Source organism: Candoia aspera, chromosome 16 (genome assembly GCF_035149785.1).
Source record: "Candoia aspera isolate rCanAsp1 chromosome 16, rCanAsp1.hap2, whole genome shotgun sequence".
NCBI lineage: Eukaryota > Metazoa > Chordata > Lepidosauria > Squamata > Boidae > Candoia > Candoia aspera.
In genome coordinates this window covers 2,836,126-2,854,758 of record NC_086168.1, presented here as the reverse complement: position 1 = coordinate 2,854,758, position 18,633 = coordinate 2,836,126, and the positions used below count along the sequence as shown (strand labels likewise).

Sequence of the window (18,633 nt, the reverse complement as noted above, 5' to 3'; positions counted from 1 at the left end):
CACGTCCGGGTCTGCTGCAGCTGCTGGCCGTTGTGCACGATGAAGCTCAGGCACGGACGGGTGGCTTCTGCACCAGAAAGCTCCGATCCACCCATGTAACCATGACTGGGTTCTGACTTGCCATAAAAACAGCGTGGGCTCGCTGCAAGATGGACTGCATTTTGCAAAGGGGGAGCGGCACATGAAGGCAGTGTCACAAGACCGAAATCTGCCGAAGGCCGAACGGAAACCGGGCGTGTCACTCCATCCCCGCATTCTGAGAATCAATAAACAGAACTGCATCCTCTTGCAGGCACAAGCCAGTGGCGTCTGCTGCAGGCCGTGAGGCTCAGTTCTGAATGTCTAAGTGCCGAAACAAAGGGCGTCCCGTGAAAAGACACCTCTCCCCCCAGCAGCAGCTTGGCTTCTCTACCTGGTCCAGAAGGATCTGGCAGATGTCTGGGGTGAAGTGGCGCAAGGCAGCGAGACACTTGCTGAGGATTTTCAGGAGGCCGTACTGCACGGCGCGCAGAGCCCTCTGCTCCGCAGCCTCTGACTCGGGGCTTGCTGGCTTGGCCGACGCCTGCGGGGGTCTCTGGAGGCGAGGCAGGACTGCAGAGGGAACGGACTCGCCATTCTTGGTCTGGAAAGAAACCGAGTGAGTGGAGACAGGCCATGAGGACAGCCCAAGTGGCAAAAGCCAACGCCAACCCAGAGGAGGCTGCCCAAGGTTTGAGGTCTGCTCAAAGAGGAGGCCCAGAATCAACGCTGTGGAAACCCTTTCCTCAACCGGGTAAGTTCCAGAGACGCAGGACTCCGGCTCCCATCATGCCCAGCCGCTGTGTCCCTGCCCCCCAGCTGGAAGACCTTTAGAGAGATTCCAGTCATTCTAATCCCTAAGTCTGCTTCCAGTTTTCAGAACAGACGTGTGCTAGTCTATGGTAGCCAGAACCTGAGTCTAGTAGCCCCTTTTCCAACTAATGCATTGTATTCAGAGGCAGCAGCTTTCATGCGTTCACTTCATCGGATGCATCGGGGCCAGGCTGGCGTAAGGATTTAAACTGGGATGCTTCTGCCTTTGAATAAAATTTGGTAGTCAGAAAAGATGTTATTTATTTTATTTTATTCATTAAAGAAATTTATATGGCTGCCCAACTCACACACGGTGACTCTGGGCGGCTTACAAAAATAAAAAAACCAAAAAAACCCTCTACACCCCACCCCCTGGCAGCAACGATGCATTTAGACAAACCACTTGATGGGCTCTGCATCAACCCGGGATCCCCAGGCCCACTGGCAAAACCATGTCTTCAAGGCCGTTCAGAAGAGTATTAAAGTGGGGGCTAGTCCTAGCTCTGCGGGGAGGACGTTCCACAGGGAGGGAGCCACCATGGAGAAGGCCCTTCTTCTTGGTCCCACGAGATGGGCCTCCTTAACTGGGGGGGACCCATAACATGCCCTGCCTCCCTGATCTGGTGGGTCAGGTAGATGTAACCTGGCCCCAAGCCATTTTACCCAATTCCTTCAGGTTTTCAGTTTTCAAAAAAGGACCAAGGCCTGCCTCTCACGGAGGTAAGTAACTAGGGCTTGGTTTGAATCAACCACATCTGGGAAAGCAACCCATCAGACAAGATTTCACTTCTTTCTATTATGGTGCTCTTAGCACAGGGGTTTCTGATCCGCAGTCACATCCCGTCAGGTGCGAGCCCCCACGTTCAGCCCAAATGTGGCTCGCCCCCAGGCTGACTCCGCAATTTACCTGTAAGTAGTGCTGAAGCATTTTGCGACTATGAAGAAGCGAGGTGCAGGCCTGGCACAAGTAACACAAATTGACCTGAAACAGACGAGAACGGGGGAAAGAAACCTTTCCAGTGAAGATGAAATGCCAGCAATCCATAAAAATCCAGATGGAGTGAAAGAAACCTCAACTTTAGTGCAGGTAGTCCTCACTTAATGACCACAATTGGGACTGGCATTTCAGCTGCTAAGCAAAGCGGTCATTAACTGAATCCAACCCAATTTTATGACCTTTTTTGCAGTGGTCATTAAGCAAATCACTGAGGATGTTAAGCAAACCAGGTGGTCATTAAGTGAATCACGCTGTTCCCCACTGATTTTGCTTGCCAGAAGCCAGCTGGGAAGGTCGAAAATGGCAATTGCATGATCATGGGATACTGTGACAGTCATAAATGTGAACCAGTTGCCAAGCACCCAAATCGTGATCATGTGACCGCAGGGACACTGCAGTGGTCCTAAGTGTGAGGATCGGTCACAAGTCAGTTTTTCCAGCACTGTTGTAAGTCTGAACTGTCATTAAACGAATGGTTGCTAAGTGAGGACTACCTGTACTGGCTCAAGAGGCACAATAATGCGTATGACCCCTCCTTGCTATTCCACCTGCTTATCAGCTGCCCTCCTTGCCACAGATGCTGCCACATTCCGCCAAGCGTGAAGGAAGATTCGGCAATATACCTGCACATCTCTCAGGAGCTGGGGCAGATGGAAATGCCATTCCTTCATAAAGTTCGAAAGCTGGAGGAGGAACCCCACAGTATGATCAGCTTCTTCGAGGCAGGCCAGGCTCTGCACCGTCCGGACTGCGTTCAAGCACTGCAGATGGAAAAACACAGAGCTCTGAAGGGAAACGGCATGTTGAACCCCAAAGGGAACTGGGCTGAAAATAAAGATGGCGGGACCCCATGGCGCTTTCACTTTCCCCCCCGAGGCGCCTTGCCAAGGCCCCATCCCCGCCCGCCTCTTGCAATCACCAATTTAGTCTCTGTCAGCTTTACAGCCTGCCTCTGCTCCAGGGGCTGAAGGTGTCCTCTTTCATTTTTATACCCACAGCGACAACCCTGCAAGTCTGCCCAAGAGAGAGGGACCGGCCTCCGTTCTTACAGATGGAAGAGAAGCCAACGCTCTGCTGCCGCCCACCTGGAGGATCCGCTCCTGATGGACGCCCACGAAGTCCAAGGCGTCAGTGAGGAAGTTGTACCGGAGGGTCTTCAGCAGGCGCTCCATCAGCGATATGGAGAGGCGGTAGATGCCGGGCCACGACGGGCCGTCCAGAGACCTCCGGGACGAAACGGGGACCTGCGCAGACAATCCGGCTGTCGAGCCATTCAAGCAGGGGGCGAGCCGGCTTTCCCTCACAGCAAGCCCAAATTTCTCCAGGGAAGTTAGCGTGGATAGATTCTGGGATAATGGCACTTCCTGTTTACCTCGCCGTGCGACTCCCCCTCCATCTGGCGTGGCTCCCCAGGGGGCAATTCCTAGACTGCGGGGGACTTGGAGCAGACACTGGCTCTTTGGGACCGACACCAGAAGCATCACTTAAAGAGCAGAAGCTTAAATGCTGACAAAACGCTTCAGGGGATTTTCTATTTCATTGTGGCAAACAAAACAGGCCACCTGCGTTGGGGGGGAGAAGTGGGGAGCCGTTTACCTGACCCCCTCCGTTACTGCTCAGCTGGTAGACACTCAGGAGGGGCAAACAGATACTGTGAAGGATGCCTGCTGTGGCCACTGCTGCTGCTCCCTAAAAGAAAGGAAAATCACGCTGGGAAGGAACTCAGGGGCTGGTACACACCCCAGGCCAAATTCTACAACGCACACAAAAGCCCTGGCCAGTGTTGTGTTGTGTGCAGCCAGCCAAGCATTTTTACTAGTTCCACATCTTGTCCAGTTTCTGCCACGTGGCTGGGTAAGGCAGTCCCTTTGGCGCACGAGTCCGGAGGGGAGATGGTGGTGCATGCATCTAGACCTCATTGTTTAGGACTTGCACCCCACGTCAGGCTGGAATTGCCCCGTATGCGTGATGACCCACGGGGCACCATGTTGATGTTGGGGCTTGCAACTGACGCACAGCTGGCCTGTCAAACCACCCCCTTTTAAATTATTTAAATGAAGCGCAAAGTCTTGGTTGATCTGTGTTCCCAGCATCGGGCATCCCAACCCCTTTTGGCAGCGAGACATCCCTGAAATCAGAGAACTCTGACACTGTCACAAGTCCCATCAGGGAGCACTAAATTTCAGGGGCATCCTGCTGGAAAACCTGCCAGTTGTTTAACCCAATGAACTGGGCCCTTCAGGTTTTCTTAACCCTGAGCAGCGGATGATCAGCTGCTTCGGTTCAGAGTTCTTCTAACACAGCTGTAAAAAAGGGATGTTCTTCCAGATACAGAGGAAGGATGCGCTTCCCACATGATGCACCAAGGGTCAGGGTGAAGCAGTCCAGAAGCAACAGTTAATGGCATCTGGATGTCACACCTGAACGTGGGTTAAGGAGAACGAGGGAAGTAGATCCCAGACACGTGTACAGATTAATGCTTGTAGCTTTGAGCACCGGGGGAACAACGGAGGGGGGAAAGCATTCCACTCTCTGCGGGTAGAACTTGTTTAGCGAAAAGGCTTCATCTCAAGGCGGTGCCTGATACTGGGCAGAATGGAGAGATGCCTCAAAGTGGAAGTAAAATACACCAGGCGGTTAATTACAGAGCAAAAGTGGGGGGGGGGCATCGGAGAATGACTGGAATGTTTTTAAAGAGGGCTTTTGGGCGCCAAAAGTTATTTGTGGCAACGAAAGAGCTTGGAATCACATCCTAATAATAAAACTCTTCATATATCCTTACGGCGTGTATTGGGAGTTGATGCTAGTGGGACTGTGGGACCAAGTGCCTCACGCCAAGTTCCTGAGTTAAATCCCAGCTGCAAAGAACCTCGTTTGGAAAGTTCATCTCCTCGACTTAAGACCCCTCGCTGTGCGTGACCGAGGAGCAGAAATCTGTGAATCACCCGCTCTCGTTTCTCTCCCTCCAAGCTTCGGAAGCAAGAGCATTCAACAGCCCTGTCTCAGCACCACGTGGGCCGCGCTTTAGCGTCCTTCAGCCCACGGCCCTAAAGACGGCAGCTGGACGCAGCTCCTGCCACTGGGCGTGTGATGTGTTGTGCGTGCTACACAACAGTTTCCGGAGCAGACCAGCACACCCGTGTTCCATGGCATCAGGAGCTAACCTACCCAACAACGCAGCTTGCGTATTCAAATTCGCCGGGCTCGAGTTTACACAAGACCCCTGAGAAAGGAAAGCCGGGCTGGGGAGCGAGCAAGTGGCAATGCCTAGCCGCGCTTGGCTATGTCGAGGAAGCTGGTGTGGGTCTGGCCTGCTGAAGGCTGAGATTGGAGGCCCTTCCGATATCCCAGGGCTGTTAGGGAAGTCAAACAACCCCCCCCACAAAATAATGTCCATTCCTCAGTACTGTTGCCAAGAAAACCTCACGGACTCCCAGTCATTAGGAGTTGAGCCTAACCATCTTTAAGTTGAAGCGCGTTGAAGAACTCAATGACCACAGACCGCTTCTGTGGCTGAGACACTGTGCCATATGTTGGGGGCGGGTCCTTCAGGCCCAGGCCAGCCTCCCCCCATCCCGAGCCGCTGCCCAAACTTCTCACCTGCTGGGTCTTGGCCAACGTCAGCAGCAGGTGGAGCGAGGCTTCGGTGAAGTGCAAATTCTGCTTCAGCCTCAGGCTGATCTCCAAAGTGGTGCAGAGAGTGGGCAGCAATGGGATTGTCCGGGTCACGTGCAGCCAGCAGTCGCCGTCCTCGTCCACCTCACAGAGCTCCTTTGCCAGGTGAAGCCCCAGCACGCACACCTGGCGGGAGGGAAAGGGGGCACAGGGACGTTCGGGCTGCCGCTCTGCGCCTCGGCCGCAGAAAGCTGCGCTTCTGTCCTCAGTGAACCAAGGCAGAATCTAAGTGGAGGGAGGGGCCTTCTTTCTCTGCCAAATGAACCGCTGCATCGGACAGGTTAAGCTGGCACAAGCGGTGGCGAGCAGGGGCACCCATTCGCTCTTTCAGAGATTCCCCCCTTTTCACAGAGCCTGCTTCTCTCTTGCTCCCCTGATACCCCTTCTCAAGGTCCAGAGATCCCAACCGATCCTTTGCACAAGGACCTTGTGAAATCAGGCACAGGAACACCGGGATGGGGGCCTGCCCAGCTCAAAACAAAGGCAAAAAAAATCACAGAGGCAAAAAAAATCACAAAGCAAGTGTCAGTTTTCAAGCCTCAGCCGACAGGTGAAGAAAATAATCTCCCTGCTGTTAAATAAAACAAACATAAGCTATATATATATATATATGTATATGTATATGTATATGTGTATATATATATATAAGCAGTCCTTGCTTAACGACCATTCATTTAGTGATGGTTCAGTCTTACAACAGTGCTGAAAAAAACAACTTACGACCTAGTCCTCACACTTATGTCCATCACAGCATCCTCGTGGTCGCGTGATCACAATTTGGGTGCTTGGCAACCAGTTTGCATTTATGACCATTGTGGTGTCCTGTGGACACGTGATCGCCATTTTCGACCTTTCCGGCTGGCTTCTAGCGAGCAAAATCAACGGGGAACCATGTGATTTGCTTAACAACCACGTGGTTCACTTAACACCCACAATTCACTCAACCACCACCACCAAAAAGGTCGTAAAATCGGGTCCAATTTGCTTAGCGACCAAAATTCCAGTCCCAATTGTGGTCATTAGACAAGCACTACCTGTAAAACTCAGTGGGGACATTTAATCCTAAGTGGCAGCAAGTGAACACTGCACTGCTTTTTGCCACTTAGGCTTAAGCAAGCACAACGAGGACCCATCTCAAACCATCGGACGGGTGAAGGGAGGCCGGTTTTCGGCAATGTCGTGTTTCTCCATTTCCCAATAATCCCAGCTCCTAAAGCTCACTGGGAGCTTGTCTCCTTGTAATGTGAAATCACTTGCCCCATCTCGCTGGTCCTTCTGTTTCGGCCGGGAGGCATCGTCGGTGTCCATGCTGTCTTTGTCTTCAATGGAACCTCCCGAGGTCAAGCAGTGCCGCGTGTGGTCAAAGAGGGCGGTGAATTCTTCCTGGAGTGTTTTGCACACGCTCCGCACCAGCTGGGAATACTGGGGGATCTCGCTCGCTGCGGACAGATACACACGCAACAGAGGCTGGACAGGAAGCACGGAAAGTGGGTTTTGCACTACAGACGGCCGCCTTCAAAGCGCACAGCTGGTCAACTGCTGCCACGGAGCAAAACGGAAAGAATACAGATGGACGTGGCAACACTGAAGCAGCTTCCGAAAGACCAGTAAAGGGTGGGCCAGCCTGATCTCTGTAGGGACTGCCCTGCAGTGTCAACACTGCAACGAAAAGCAGTTTCGTTACTCCCAAAAGTACGGGCGGTTCTCAACTTAAGACCGTTCATTTAGAGACCGAAGTTACAACGGTGCTGAAAAAAGTGACTCAGAACCAGTCCTCACGCTTACGATGGTTGCAGTGTTTCTCCGGTCACGTGATCAAAATTTGGGCACTTGGCAACTGGTACATATTTACAACGGTTGCAACATCCCGGGGTCACGTGATCGCCATTTGCAACCCTCCCAGCTGGCTTCTGACAAGCAAAGTTAACGGGGGAAGCCAGATTCACCTAATCATGTGATTTGCTAAATGACCATGGCAAAAGTGGTCATAAAATCGGGCGTGACTCACTTAATGACTGCCTCGCTCAGCGATGGAAGTTCTGGTCCCCATTGTGGTCATAAGTTGAGGACTACCTCTATGGAATTTACAGCAGTTTTGTCCTGGTAGATCTAACTGGCCAGGCCAAAGCCGGTTGGAGAAGACGATCCATGGAGGGCCTCATAGGTCAAGACCAGCACCTTAAATTGGACTCTGGCAACCAACGCAGGCTCCGCTGCATTCTTGCCCTTAGAAGACTGAGAGGTCAGGACAAAATGGTTCCCCTCCCCTCAATTCTTCAACTAGGCAGCAAACCCAGAACTTCGTGAGGCCCTGATGGTTGCCACTGCTGACCTTTCATTTCTTTCATCTGCAGGACGGTGATGAGCGCAGAGAAGATTTTGGCTTTGGTCTTCTCCATCATCTGCTGGTCTGCTTGAAGCACTCCGTCCAGGATCTGTGTCAAGGAATTTATGATTTCATCCACAGAGCCCAACTTGCTGACAGCAGGGAGAGAAAGCAAAAAGGGGAGAGAAGCTCTTGAGACACCTGGTTAGAGCCTGCAACCTGTTTCTGATGTCGCAGCTCCAGCCTTATGAGTCAGTCGGGGAAGTGGGTTTTGGGGAGGACGACAGCAGGACCCCTCAGGATGACTCCAGGTAGGAAAAGGTCCCAAATAACATTTACAACAGTATATTTCAAACTTGGCAACTTTGAGATGCGTGGCCTTCAACTCCCAGAATTCCCCAGCTAATTCTGGGACTTCAGCTCCTGGGGAATTCTGGGAGTTGAAGTTCACGTATCTTAGAAGTTGCCAAGTTTGAAAAACACTGGTCTGTAGCCACCTCTCCCAGCTCGGCGCCCCTCAACTAGCAGTCCCACTATGCTTTCTCACACTTTAGGCCAGCCTTTCTCAACCTTTTGACCCTGCAGGAACCCTTGAATTATTTTCCAGGCCTCGGGAACCCTGGCACACTCAGGTTCAAATACAGGCCAGAAGTTACCAAATTACTATATTTGGTTCATGTGTCGGTCTGTATATATCCATTAACAGTGTTCTTAAACTGGAAATAAAGAATGAAACTTACTTCTCTAATGTGAAGCTGCCCAAATTTGAAGTAGTTTTTAAAATCAATTGGGATCTCCCAGGGAACCCCTAGTGACCTCTCGCGGAACCCGAGGGTGCCACGGAACCCTGGTAGAGGAACCCTGGTGCAGGAGACCTCCCACAGAATTCCTGAAGGCCACAGCATGTCAACCCGAATAATCTAATTTCCAGAATTTCCAGCAACAGCAATGCTGGCTGGGAATTCAAGAACTGAATTTCCCCCAATTCCTCACCCCCAGAACTGCAGCTGTGCAACATCTGGAGGGGTTCCCTTTTCCTAATGGCAAGAAGTCTCTGGGATTTCAGATCTTCTCAGCCCTCCTGCAAAGTCCAGGCACCGAACGCGAGATATTCCATACGCAAAAGAGGTGATCTCTTTCTAGGAGGCGCCATCTTTTCACCAAAGACACCTACCTCCTCCATTGTCGCAGCAGAATTAACAGAAGGGTACACAGCATGGACCCCAGTTGCAGGCAGCACGCGGAAATGGAAACCAGCAGCTGTGGAAAGATTTGTTTTCAATAGACGTCATTCAGTATGAAATTATGACGACGACGATGATGATTTTAAATTTATTGGCCGCCCAACTCCAGGACATGTCAAACTGAAACAATCAAGACTTTAAACCACATACTAACAGGTATAGTGCAACAAACTTGCACTATAAATTAAGAAGAAAGAAGATGGAAAGAAGCCACCAAGATCATCGCTGAAGGGACAATAAAGCTTGTAACTTGACTCAGCACAGAGGGTGCATCCCAAGAAACTGGGGCCAACATTTTGGGGCTACCCCAGAAAAGGCCCTGCCCCACTAGGAGGACCACGTTTAGGCAGAAGTGTGATCATTAAAACATGTGTTTCCATTGATGGTGCTCATTTGCACATCGTTTTTAATCTCTGTTCAAGGAACAGAGAAAGGCAGAGCAGGGTCTTGTACTCACTGAGGAACAAGGTAAGACTCTGAATCCAAGGATATAATCGGAAAAAAATATGGGCAAAAATTAATTGCACCTTTCTTTTTATGGACGGTTGAGCTAGACCCTCAGAACTGATGTGCCTAAAATAACTAACCACTCCAAAGAGCCTCTTATCTTCCATTTCTGCAAGACTGCCAGCAAGAAAAAACGGGGATGATGGTTGAAGTCAGCTCTTTTGGATTTAGGCAACTTAACACTTTGCTTCCGCTGGAAGAGATCCAAGGCCACATTCAAAACCCTGCCTGTCCGAACCACGACGGAAAATGAGGTTTTTAAAACGCAAACTCTTACCAAAGCCTTGGTACCACTCAGGACATCCCGAAACAGCTGCTGAATCTCCGAGTCAGTCAAGTTCACAATATCAGCCTGAGAAAATCAGTCTGTGATTTAAAACCGGTAAAGCAATCGCCCTTTCTCTTGCATATAACCCCAACATTAATTTACAGGTATTAATACACGGAAGTCTGCATGTGTGTAACAATCAGCATCGCTGATCATAAATAACTCTATGATCTTGGGTTTTTAAAGTAGAGTAGGCCAATAGTTTTTCCTCCCATTTCTGAAAGCTTAATTGAAAAGACAGTTTGGAAATCCTCAGAGGAAGGAGAGTAACATCTTTTTTTTCTACAGTTCCCATTCCCTTTTTCCCATTTCTGTCATGTCTACTAGACCATGAGCCTTTCAAATTAATAATGCCTAAGTGTTAATAACTAGTATTAAATAATTTAAATATTTATTGAAAGAAGAATCAAAACTACGTATCTTGTAATAATCAGGAGCCCGTAAGATAAGAAAATTTCTGCACGGCACAGCCTAGGGAAGGTGTACTTCTGCGCTCTGGGCCAACAATGGGATGCTTCAGTGAACTCACAGGCAACAGCCTCCCCTGAACAAAGTTCACTCTGCAAATGGGAATTCGGCGAAAGACGACCGATGCGTACGGAGCAGCCAAGCCCTAATAACGGTTTATGCTCCACAAATACATCTCATCCCATCCAGACTGGGGGCCACCTACAGTCGCCCAGCACTGAATTCCCCCAGCACTGCCTGAAGAACTTTGGCTTAGCCTAAATCTCTTACCCATTTTTACTGAATGGCCTTAAATAATAACAGCGACTATTATTATTAAAAAATGGGAGGAAACACCTCCCCCTCTACCTCATGAAGGTAAAAATTTCCTTATCACTTCATTGAAAGTATTATATATTACTACCTATAATTAAAGTTACAGTTAAAGTTACTACATCCTATTCCCCCCCCCACAAAAAAAAACCTATCTTTAACGGGCAAAACACTTCAGCTACTTGCTCACTTTCTCTGATCCTCCTTCAACACTTCCTAGAACTGAATACTTGAGCTCTCTGCATGATGTCCGTGTTGATAATTCACTTGCAACACTGCATGCATGGAACTAACGTGTTCCATGACAACGCTTAAGTTGGTATGACTAAATCCTTTGGAGATTTAATCCCTCTTTGGCCCTTCCCCTTCAGCGTTCTAAGACGGGCAGCAAGAAATGCGAAACGTCTTACGTGGCTTGTGGAAATGATCAGCAGCATGCGCCACGCCGAGATCAGCATCTGGTACTCGGTCATGGAGGCACAGCCGCTGCCCTCTGTCTCTGCCACGTGGAAGGCCAGGGACTTCACGTAGCTCGACCAGTAGGCAAAGCGCTTTTCCATCGAGAACTTCCTGAGCGTGTCTTTCAGGGACTGGTCCAGAGATCCCCTACAGCCCACAAGTTCACGCTTAGAGGATTTAAAAACTGTCAATATTACAAGCGGATGCGTTCGAACTACTTTATGGAGAACGAAAGGTAAGATTCTAGACACAAACCGGCACCACAAGGAAGCTGAAAGGTAACTCGGACGTATGGTGTGGTGAAGGCGGTAGCTTGGGTCACTCAAAAGAGCACTGAAAAAGCATCTCTGAAGGACAGTACCAACAGAGTGGTGCAGAGGGCCAGGCCTTAGGAGTGGGCGCTGCAGAGGCCTTCTCCTCCTTGTGGGCCTGGTGTCCATCTCTGTTTGGAAACCAGATGCTGGTCCAGAAGGACCACTGGCCTGAACCAGCAGCAGGACGTATTCCAGTTCCACCCTTACAGCAGGAATGTCAGAGCAACGTGCTCTGATTTGGAGCCCATGAATAGCAACCATCAGCTGTCGGGTGCATTTTTTCTCCAAATTTAAGGGTGGGAATGGGAGCCATTCTCTAAGCCATGCTTAAGTTCCCAACGTTCATTCCAAAATTGCTAGTTTCGACCAATTCTGACTGGGGGTGAGGGCCTCAAAGGGTAAAACGAAGGAGGTCCTGAAAGGTAAACTGCTTCCATCTCACCCTTAAAATTCCCCAACCTTTTTCCCAAATTCATCCCCAGAAGGATGGGAGGCAGAAGTGTAGCTCCCAAGACTTTAGAGGTTACCCACCCCAAATGTAAACATTCATATTTTCCTTCTCCGTTAGAGAGCAAATTCCATCATTTTAGATCCTGACTTGTTTGGGCTCAAACATCTCCGTGATCAGGCACCCCTGAGAACTGTTCTTAGTTCTCAGGAGAAACATCTGATCTCTGAGACACAGGTTAGGACAGTGTTTCTCAACCCCGGCAATGTGAAGATGGGTGGACTTCAAATCCATGCTGGCTGGGGAATTCTGGGAATTGAAGTCCACCCATCTTAACATTGCCAAGGTTGAGAAACACTGGGTTAGGAACAAGGTGGAAGCTTGTTCTCAATTCTCAGTTCTAACATTCTGAAAAGACTAGTCTGATCCCCCTTGGGCTGAATCGCTTCTTCTCAAAAGTCTCTTAATGTTACTTACTTGACCACAGAGTAAATCTCCAGGCAAATTATTTTCATTATCAAGGCGCAGGTGTCCAAGACGCTGAGCTGCAAACATAGAAAGGAGCGTTTTCATTGTGCTGCTTTTTCACCGGCCTTCTCCAGCAGGCGTAGATGAAACAGAGAGCTGAAACTTCCAGCAATTCAGGAATTCTTTACCACCTTTTTCTCCTTTACCTCAAGCACATTCCTGGCCCAGATGCAAGGGAAACCACACAGTGAAAGTAACCAAGGGGCTGCTTTGTCCCTTCCCATGGGGCAGGAATCAGACAGACAGACCGAGGATTATAAAATTTCTGTAGAGGACCAAAAGCCCCAGTGTACACACAGTGTAAGCGCCAACGGACTTTTTCACAAGCAGGGGTTTCTGAGGTTTCAGTCTGTGTCAGATTTTGTCAGCCTTCCCAGGCAGACCCGACAGGAAACATGGCAAGAGAAGCTATTCTACTTTACTGTAAGGCTACGTGAATGGAACTTGCAAGTCTGAAAGTTCGTATCTCCCGCCGTCTCTTTTTACAGCCTGATAATTTAGAGTGGATACTTCCTAGGTTTCTTCCTCTGCCTGTGATGCAGCTGTGGGCTCCTTGCCCTTTTATCTGACCGTTCCCCAGGCAGCATCTCTCCTCTTTGCCTCTCAAGGTCTGTCTGTCTGTCTGTTTATTTAATTTGTCCCTGCCCATCTCCTCCCATCAGGGGACTCTGGGCAGTTTACAGTAATTGATTAAAACAACAACCATACAATAAAAATATAATACACAAATATAAATTACTCTAATAAATAAATATAAATAAGAGTAAAAAAGAAAAAAAAGTCCAAGTGGCAGGAGAATCTAAACCAGTCCATATATGGGAGGAGTGGTCCATAGCAGCCACCCCCATGTAGATCTATTCCCCTCCCCGCCCCAAGCGAGGCGGCAGAGCCAGGTCTTCAGACTCCTCCGGAAGGCCGGGAGCGATGGGGCCAGTCTCACCTCCGGGGGTAGCATGGCATCATTCCCGAGTACCATTACAGACTCAAGCTCGTAATTGGATTTGCATTTGGAACAATTATTTGCATGAAAAACACATGCGTTATATGGCCGTCGTGTGCAGGTGTGCATCGCCATCCTGTATGAAAACAGGCTGCTTTCTAAAATGATGCTTGCCTGTTTCAGCTTCTGGAAAGCAAGTATTGACTCTTCTGCAAAATGTTGCTTACCTAACCAGGGATGCCTTTTTTAGCCAAAAGAACTTCTCTTGATGGCGCCACCCAATTCACGACTGGATGTCTATTTTAGAAACTTCTGCCCACCTTTCCTCCACCAGAAGAACTGAAGGATGCAACCCCGTTCGCCTGCCCGGGGGATTCCTTACCTCAGACGTTTCAGAGGGTGGAGGAAGTGTTCCAAACAATGGGTTGGTTAAGTTTGCCCAAAACTTTGGCCTGGAAACACACAAAAGGCAAGCCTCCGTTTTTATTCTTGCAAATTCCAACCGTCACAGTGACCCGTTTCCCCCTGCTTTGTCGACGAAGCTCCATTAACCGGAGCAACCCGTACACAAGATGTCTTATTGCTCTGCTCCAGCCCTTTCCACAGAAGCCACAGCGGACGGACCGCTGTTCACTCACTTGGTCCGGAGAACCAACATGGCGCTGTCTCGGCGGTCCTGCCACAGGGCGTGGAGGAAAGCGATGGTGGCTCGCTGCAGAAGGGGAGGGCACCAGTACCGCTCCTGCTGCTTGGAGTCGATCAGCTCCAGGACCACGTGGAGGCAGCTGCATTCCCCTAAACTGAACTCCTAAAAGAGAAGGGGGCGGGGTGGGGGAGAACACATCACGGTCAAAAACATTGAGGCCAAAAACTGAAGTGACAGCAGACGGGCAGAGTTAGCACCTCCTGGAGTCTGGCACTGACCATGCAGATTCCGGTCCCAATTGTGGCCGTTCAGCCAGGACTACCTGTAGAGTTGTATAAAATAAAGGCAGGGAATGACGATAATCCTGTTTCACCCAACGGAATAGAGACATTTTGGACACTACGATTGCGCCCTGCAGACACAGGAAGGAGCTGCTGTTCCACAAATGCGCCCTTATAACACAGTGCCAGAGATCTCCCAAGGCATATACAGAAAAAAAAAACAGGAGAGAAGAGAATATCCATGTTTGGAAGGAAGATTTGCAGTGACAGGTGCCTGTGATGACAGGTGTGTATCTTGAGTGTACCTTTGCCTTTTCCACACAAACCTAAGTGCACAACTAAAAGAGACAGTCCGTTAAGATGCTCCCAGTGATCTCCCTAGTTTTTAATAAGTTTGATCTACGTGCTTTGCTTTTTCACGCATTCACAGAGCCCTGAAAGAACTGGAAGGACGCACAACGCAGCTGGCAGAGGCATTATTCTGAGATGAAGTGCTGGTAAGGTTCTATTAACAACTGCTTGCTGGGACAACACAAGGACTTTCAAGCTGTGGAAGTCCCAGGATTCCTGATCGAGGGGCAAAGCTCCAGTAATAGAAAACTGGCTGCAACTGCGCGAGCCCTTTGTTTCGGTCTCTTATGCCACCCCGTCGAGGTCCGCAGAAAACCCGTGGACTAGCTGTTTGCAGCCACCCCCCTCATTCAAGGGAAGGGTCTGTATCAAGTTTACCTTTGAGCCATCACTCCCATCTTTCACTTCCAGATTAAGGAATAATTCGATGAGCCCTGGCTGGGTTTCCACCGCAACGGTGAGGAAGTCGAGAATCATGACTTTAATGCGCATGTCCTCGATTTTGCTTTGCAGCCGGGTCAGAAAGGCATCGCGGATGGCCGAGGCATCGCTGCCAAGACAGGCATAGACAGACATCGGAGCCACCTGGGGGGGAAAGGGGGACAGGTGGGGAAGGAAGGCCGTAGCCACCAGGTGCAATGTGCCCCCCACGGTGGGAAGCACACGCTTCCCCAGGAAGTTTGCCACAGGGTTCACTCTAATGGAATCTACTTCTCTTGGTTTGTCAAGCCACTGGTCCCTGTATCTTTCTGGCCATCGGCTCTATGGGGTTTGCAGTCTAGCTGTGCCATCAGAGGTACGCATTTTAAGTTTCTAAAGAGCAACACACCACCACCCATCCAGCTTCACCTAGAAGCCACTGGAAAGCCTGCTCCCCAGCTTGGTCGGGCAAGGTTCAAAGAGCGAGGAAAGCAGCAGAGAGCGTCGGAAGAAGAAGACAGGCCTTACGGTCGCCAGTCGCTTCAGGAGCTGGATGGCTAGGCGTGGCAAGGCTGGATCATGCTTGTGGTAGATGTACTTGGCCAAGACAGCGATCAGATTGTTCCGGTGGGCTCCTGGTCAAGAGTGCGGAGAATCACAGAGTTGAAGAGCACAGTTTAAAAATTGCATGGAAAGAAAGTGTTTATCAAGTCAATATGCAATCTATTTCTGCACAGGACAGGCAGGATCTAAATGCACTGGCTCCGTCAGCTGAAAGTGCAAGTTCGGCGAGCGAAGGGCAGCCGGTTTGTGAGGAAAGTAACAATGAAAGGACAGCAGAAAAGGCCCTACCATGCTGTGTCAGGGCGTGTTCCAGAGGTGACACGACGCTGGATGGTGGCTTTAACCGGATGACGTTATTGGTGACGGAGAATGCCAGTTTCACCGTCTGGATCAGCAGCTGGCCCTGAGATTCACCATCGCTGGGTTGCCAGGAAGAAGAACATTAAAACCCATGCCATTTCTGCTCTTAACCACACCAGAAGGCAGCAGCCACAGAACATGAAAACCAGGACGTACGTTCCTCCTAGCTCCTGTCCCCCATAAAGAGAGACACAGATGAAGTGACAATGCCTACAGAAACTCAAATGATAAAAAAACCTGAGAAGCCCAGGTCTGGTGTGCCGTGTTGTTGGATTTCACGTTGCAGATGCTTTGTTTCCATACTGGGTAATATCATCGGTACAGAAGAACCTCACTTCCCCACTTCTCCCACACTCACGTCACCTACCATGGTGATGAAACATCTGCACTTCCCAAATCTGGCCCAGAGAACTCTAACGACGCAACCCAGTTCCCACTGTAGATCTATCAAGCCTTCTATCTGCATTTCCGTCAGAAACGCAGAGCCTCTTCTACTGTCTGTTTCTACGGATGTTTTTCAGTCTCCGTCCAACCTGTTAGGTGGCTTAACCCCAGCAACGCAAACAGCTCTCATTAACTCACAAAAGCTAACCAGCAAGCTGCTTTTTCGCCTACCAGCTGAGCATCCTGTATCACTGCAACGCAGCCAAACACCAGAAGCTTCACCACTCCCACAGCAGTGCAGTGTTAAAAATGAATGGACTTTCTCATAAGAAAGTCCTCCCAACTCGACTGGGATCCGGTTTCTTGGCAAGACAATAACAACACATCAAAATATCCCCTCCTGCACGACAGTGGGGACGGGGTGAGGTATGCCACAGAACTGCTTTGAGAAACAGGAGCCACCCTATTTTTTAGAGGGCTCTTGAAAGCTGTTTTTTTTTTCCTAGATCCCTACCCAGGCAAAATGCAGCAGCTTTTGTTTTGTTTTGTTTTTAAAGAATTCCAAAAGCACTATATTTTTTTTTTAATGAGATGCATCAAAGAATTTGAAGAAAGCCGTTTAGAAGTACATAATCAAACCAGGGAGGCCAGTCACACTTTCATCACATCAGCCTGCTGGGCCTCTGGAACTGTTAAAAGCTGCATTTGTTTGCAGCATTTGACTGATTTCACTAGCATGCATCAATGCCACATTCTCCACTTTACAAGTTGGCTATTAGAGCTGGGAGTTTTTATGAATGAATGGTACTGGGGATGCCGAGGGTGCTCAAACTAAGGAAATTTAGGCACTCACCTGCAGGACTGGCTGGCCATCACCATATCAATGGTGTCCACCCCAATGCCCATGATGCTGATGACCGCCTGGCCCGCTTCCGTATTGGCCAGGCTGAAGATGCAAAGGGACTGGAGGCTAGGGGCATTGCTGAAAAGCAAGAACAGAAACCTCAACTTTCTGCGGGAAAGACTTCTGGGTGAACTTCAACCTAACATCAGGAATTCCGAGATGCTTGCTTTATTGCGGCCATGAGGACTAGAAGCTCAGCATCAACGTGAGAATGGGATACGAGTTTATTTGGCAGGCAGGCAGGAGGAAAAAAGCTGTAGCTGAAGGATTGTAAGACCCGAAGTCTAACATATCCAGGACACAGGGTTGCTGAAAAACGTGGACATACCTGCTATGAGGATCCGTTTCAGGGCACAGATTCAAAATGGCATGGATCAGCTGTAGGATAAGATATCCTGAAAGAAAGGGAAGAGGCGCGCCATTTTCATGAGAGAGGCAGAATTTAACAAGCCGGCTTATTGTGAGGTTTTGCTCCTGTGGGAATGCTTCCTAGCTCACTTTCATAAAAACAGTTAGGATCCATGGCTAAGCAATGAATGGGCCAGCGTTCCAGGAGCCATTTTGTGAGAGTGCCTGCAACCCACTGTCAAAATTCCGAATAGCCCCCAAAGCATGGGAATTCCTGAAGTGAGGGAACCCTTCCTGTAGAGTCAACAGTCTGGACTGCAGAGCTTTCCACACTTAAGACCCTCAAAGGAAAACCACTAATACTAAGGAAGGCCCAAGAGAAAACCAGAGGCTAAACTTCAGTCCCTTTGGAGAAGTCCTGCTTACCAATTTTTTCTCTCACTCCATGGGAGTTATAACGCCACTTGTGATAATTCGGCAGCATCTCCTTCAGGACGAACACGATGCATGGCACCAGACCCTGGCTCTGGGTGCTACCAAGCTGCCCCTGAAGAACACGGCCAGAACAGTTAACTGGGAATCCCACCACTCAAAGCTTAAGTAGCAAAAACTCAAGAATTTCTTGCAGTGGGGTATCAGAAGGGAACATGCGGCTTCTCCCTCAAAGCACGTACCCGGACTAGCGTCATGACTAAATTCAGGAAGGAGACTGTCACGCCGTATTCGCCCTGAGGCTGCTCGATGCCCATCAGCAAGTTTCCGTAGCCTCCAGCATTCATTCCCTCTGCACTGGGGAGAAAGAGAGCAAAGTGTCTGCAGGAGAAATTACTCTCAGAAACTTCCCCAAGGGTTCGTTTAAAACCAGAGACCGGTACCCAGCGTCGCTGAAGTAAGGTAAAGGTAAAGGTTTCCCTTGACATGAAGTCCAGTCATGTCCGACTCTAGGGGGCGGTGCTCCTCTCCGTTTCAAAGCCGAAGAGCCGGCGTTTGTCCGTAGA

At 49.6% G+C, this 18,633-nt stretch overlaps 1 protein-coding gene across 1 annotated transcript in view; it reads right to left on the bottom strand.

The window, feature by feature from the left end:
* The window catches only part of NUP188 (nucleoporin 188), a 42,489-nt gene that overhangs the window by 2,604 nt on the left and 21,252 nt on the right, over positions 1–18,633 (bottom strand). The window contains exons 20-40 of the mRNA XM_063316418.1: positions 18,310–18,424; positions 18,062–18,182; positions 17,616–17,682; positions 17,237–17,365; positions 15,928–16,058; positions 15,604–15,710; positions 15,034–15,240; positions 14,016–14,185; positions 13,760–13,829; positions 12,387–12,454; positions 11,099–11,294; positions 9,858–9,932; positions 9,004–9,089; positions 7,836–7,981; positions 6,761–6,942; positions 5,429–5,629; positions 3,425–3,517; positions 2,914–3,072; positions 2,452–2,589; positions 1,739–1,813; positions 413–622 (exon numbers count right to left, since the gene is read on the bottom strand). Coding sequence (XP_063172488.1) covers positions 413–622; positions 1,739–1,813; positions 2,452–2,589; positions 2,914–3,072; positions 3,425–3,517; positions 5,429–5,629; positions 6,761–6,942; positions 7,836–7,981; positions 9,004–9,089; positions 9,858–9,932; positions 11,099–11,294; positions 12,387–12,454; positions 13,760–13,829; positions 14,016–14,185; positions 15,034–15,240; positions 15,604–15,710; positions 15,928–16,058; positions 17,237–17,365; positions 17,616–17,682; positions 18,062–18,182; positions 18,310–18,424 — 2,746 coding nt within the window. The remainder of the gene's footprint in view (positions 1–412; positions 623–1,738; positions 1,814–2,451; positions 2,590–2,913; positions 3,073–3,424; positions 3,518–5,428; positions 5,630–6,760; positions 6,943–7,835; positions 7,982–9,003; positions 9,090–9,857; positions 9,933–11,098; positions 11,295–12,386; positions 12,455–13,759; positions 13,830–14,015; positions 14,186–15,033; positions 15,241–15,603; positions 15,711–15,927; positions 16,059–17,236; positions 17,366–17,615; positions 17,683–18,061; positions 18,183–18,309; positions 18,425–18,633) is intronic.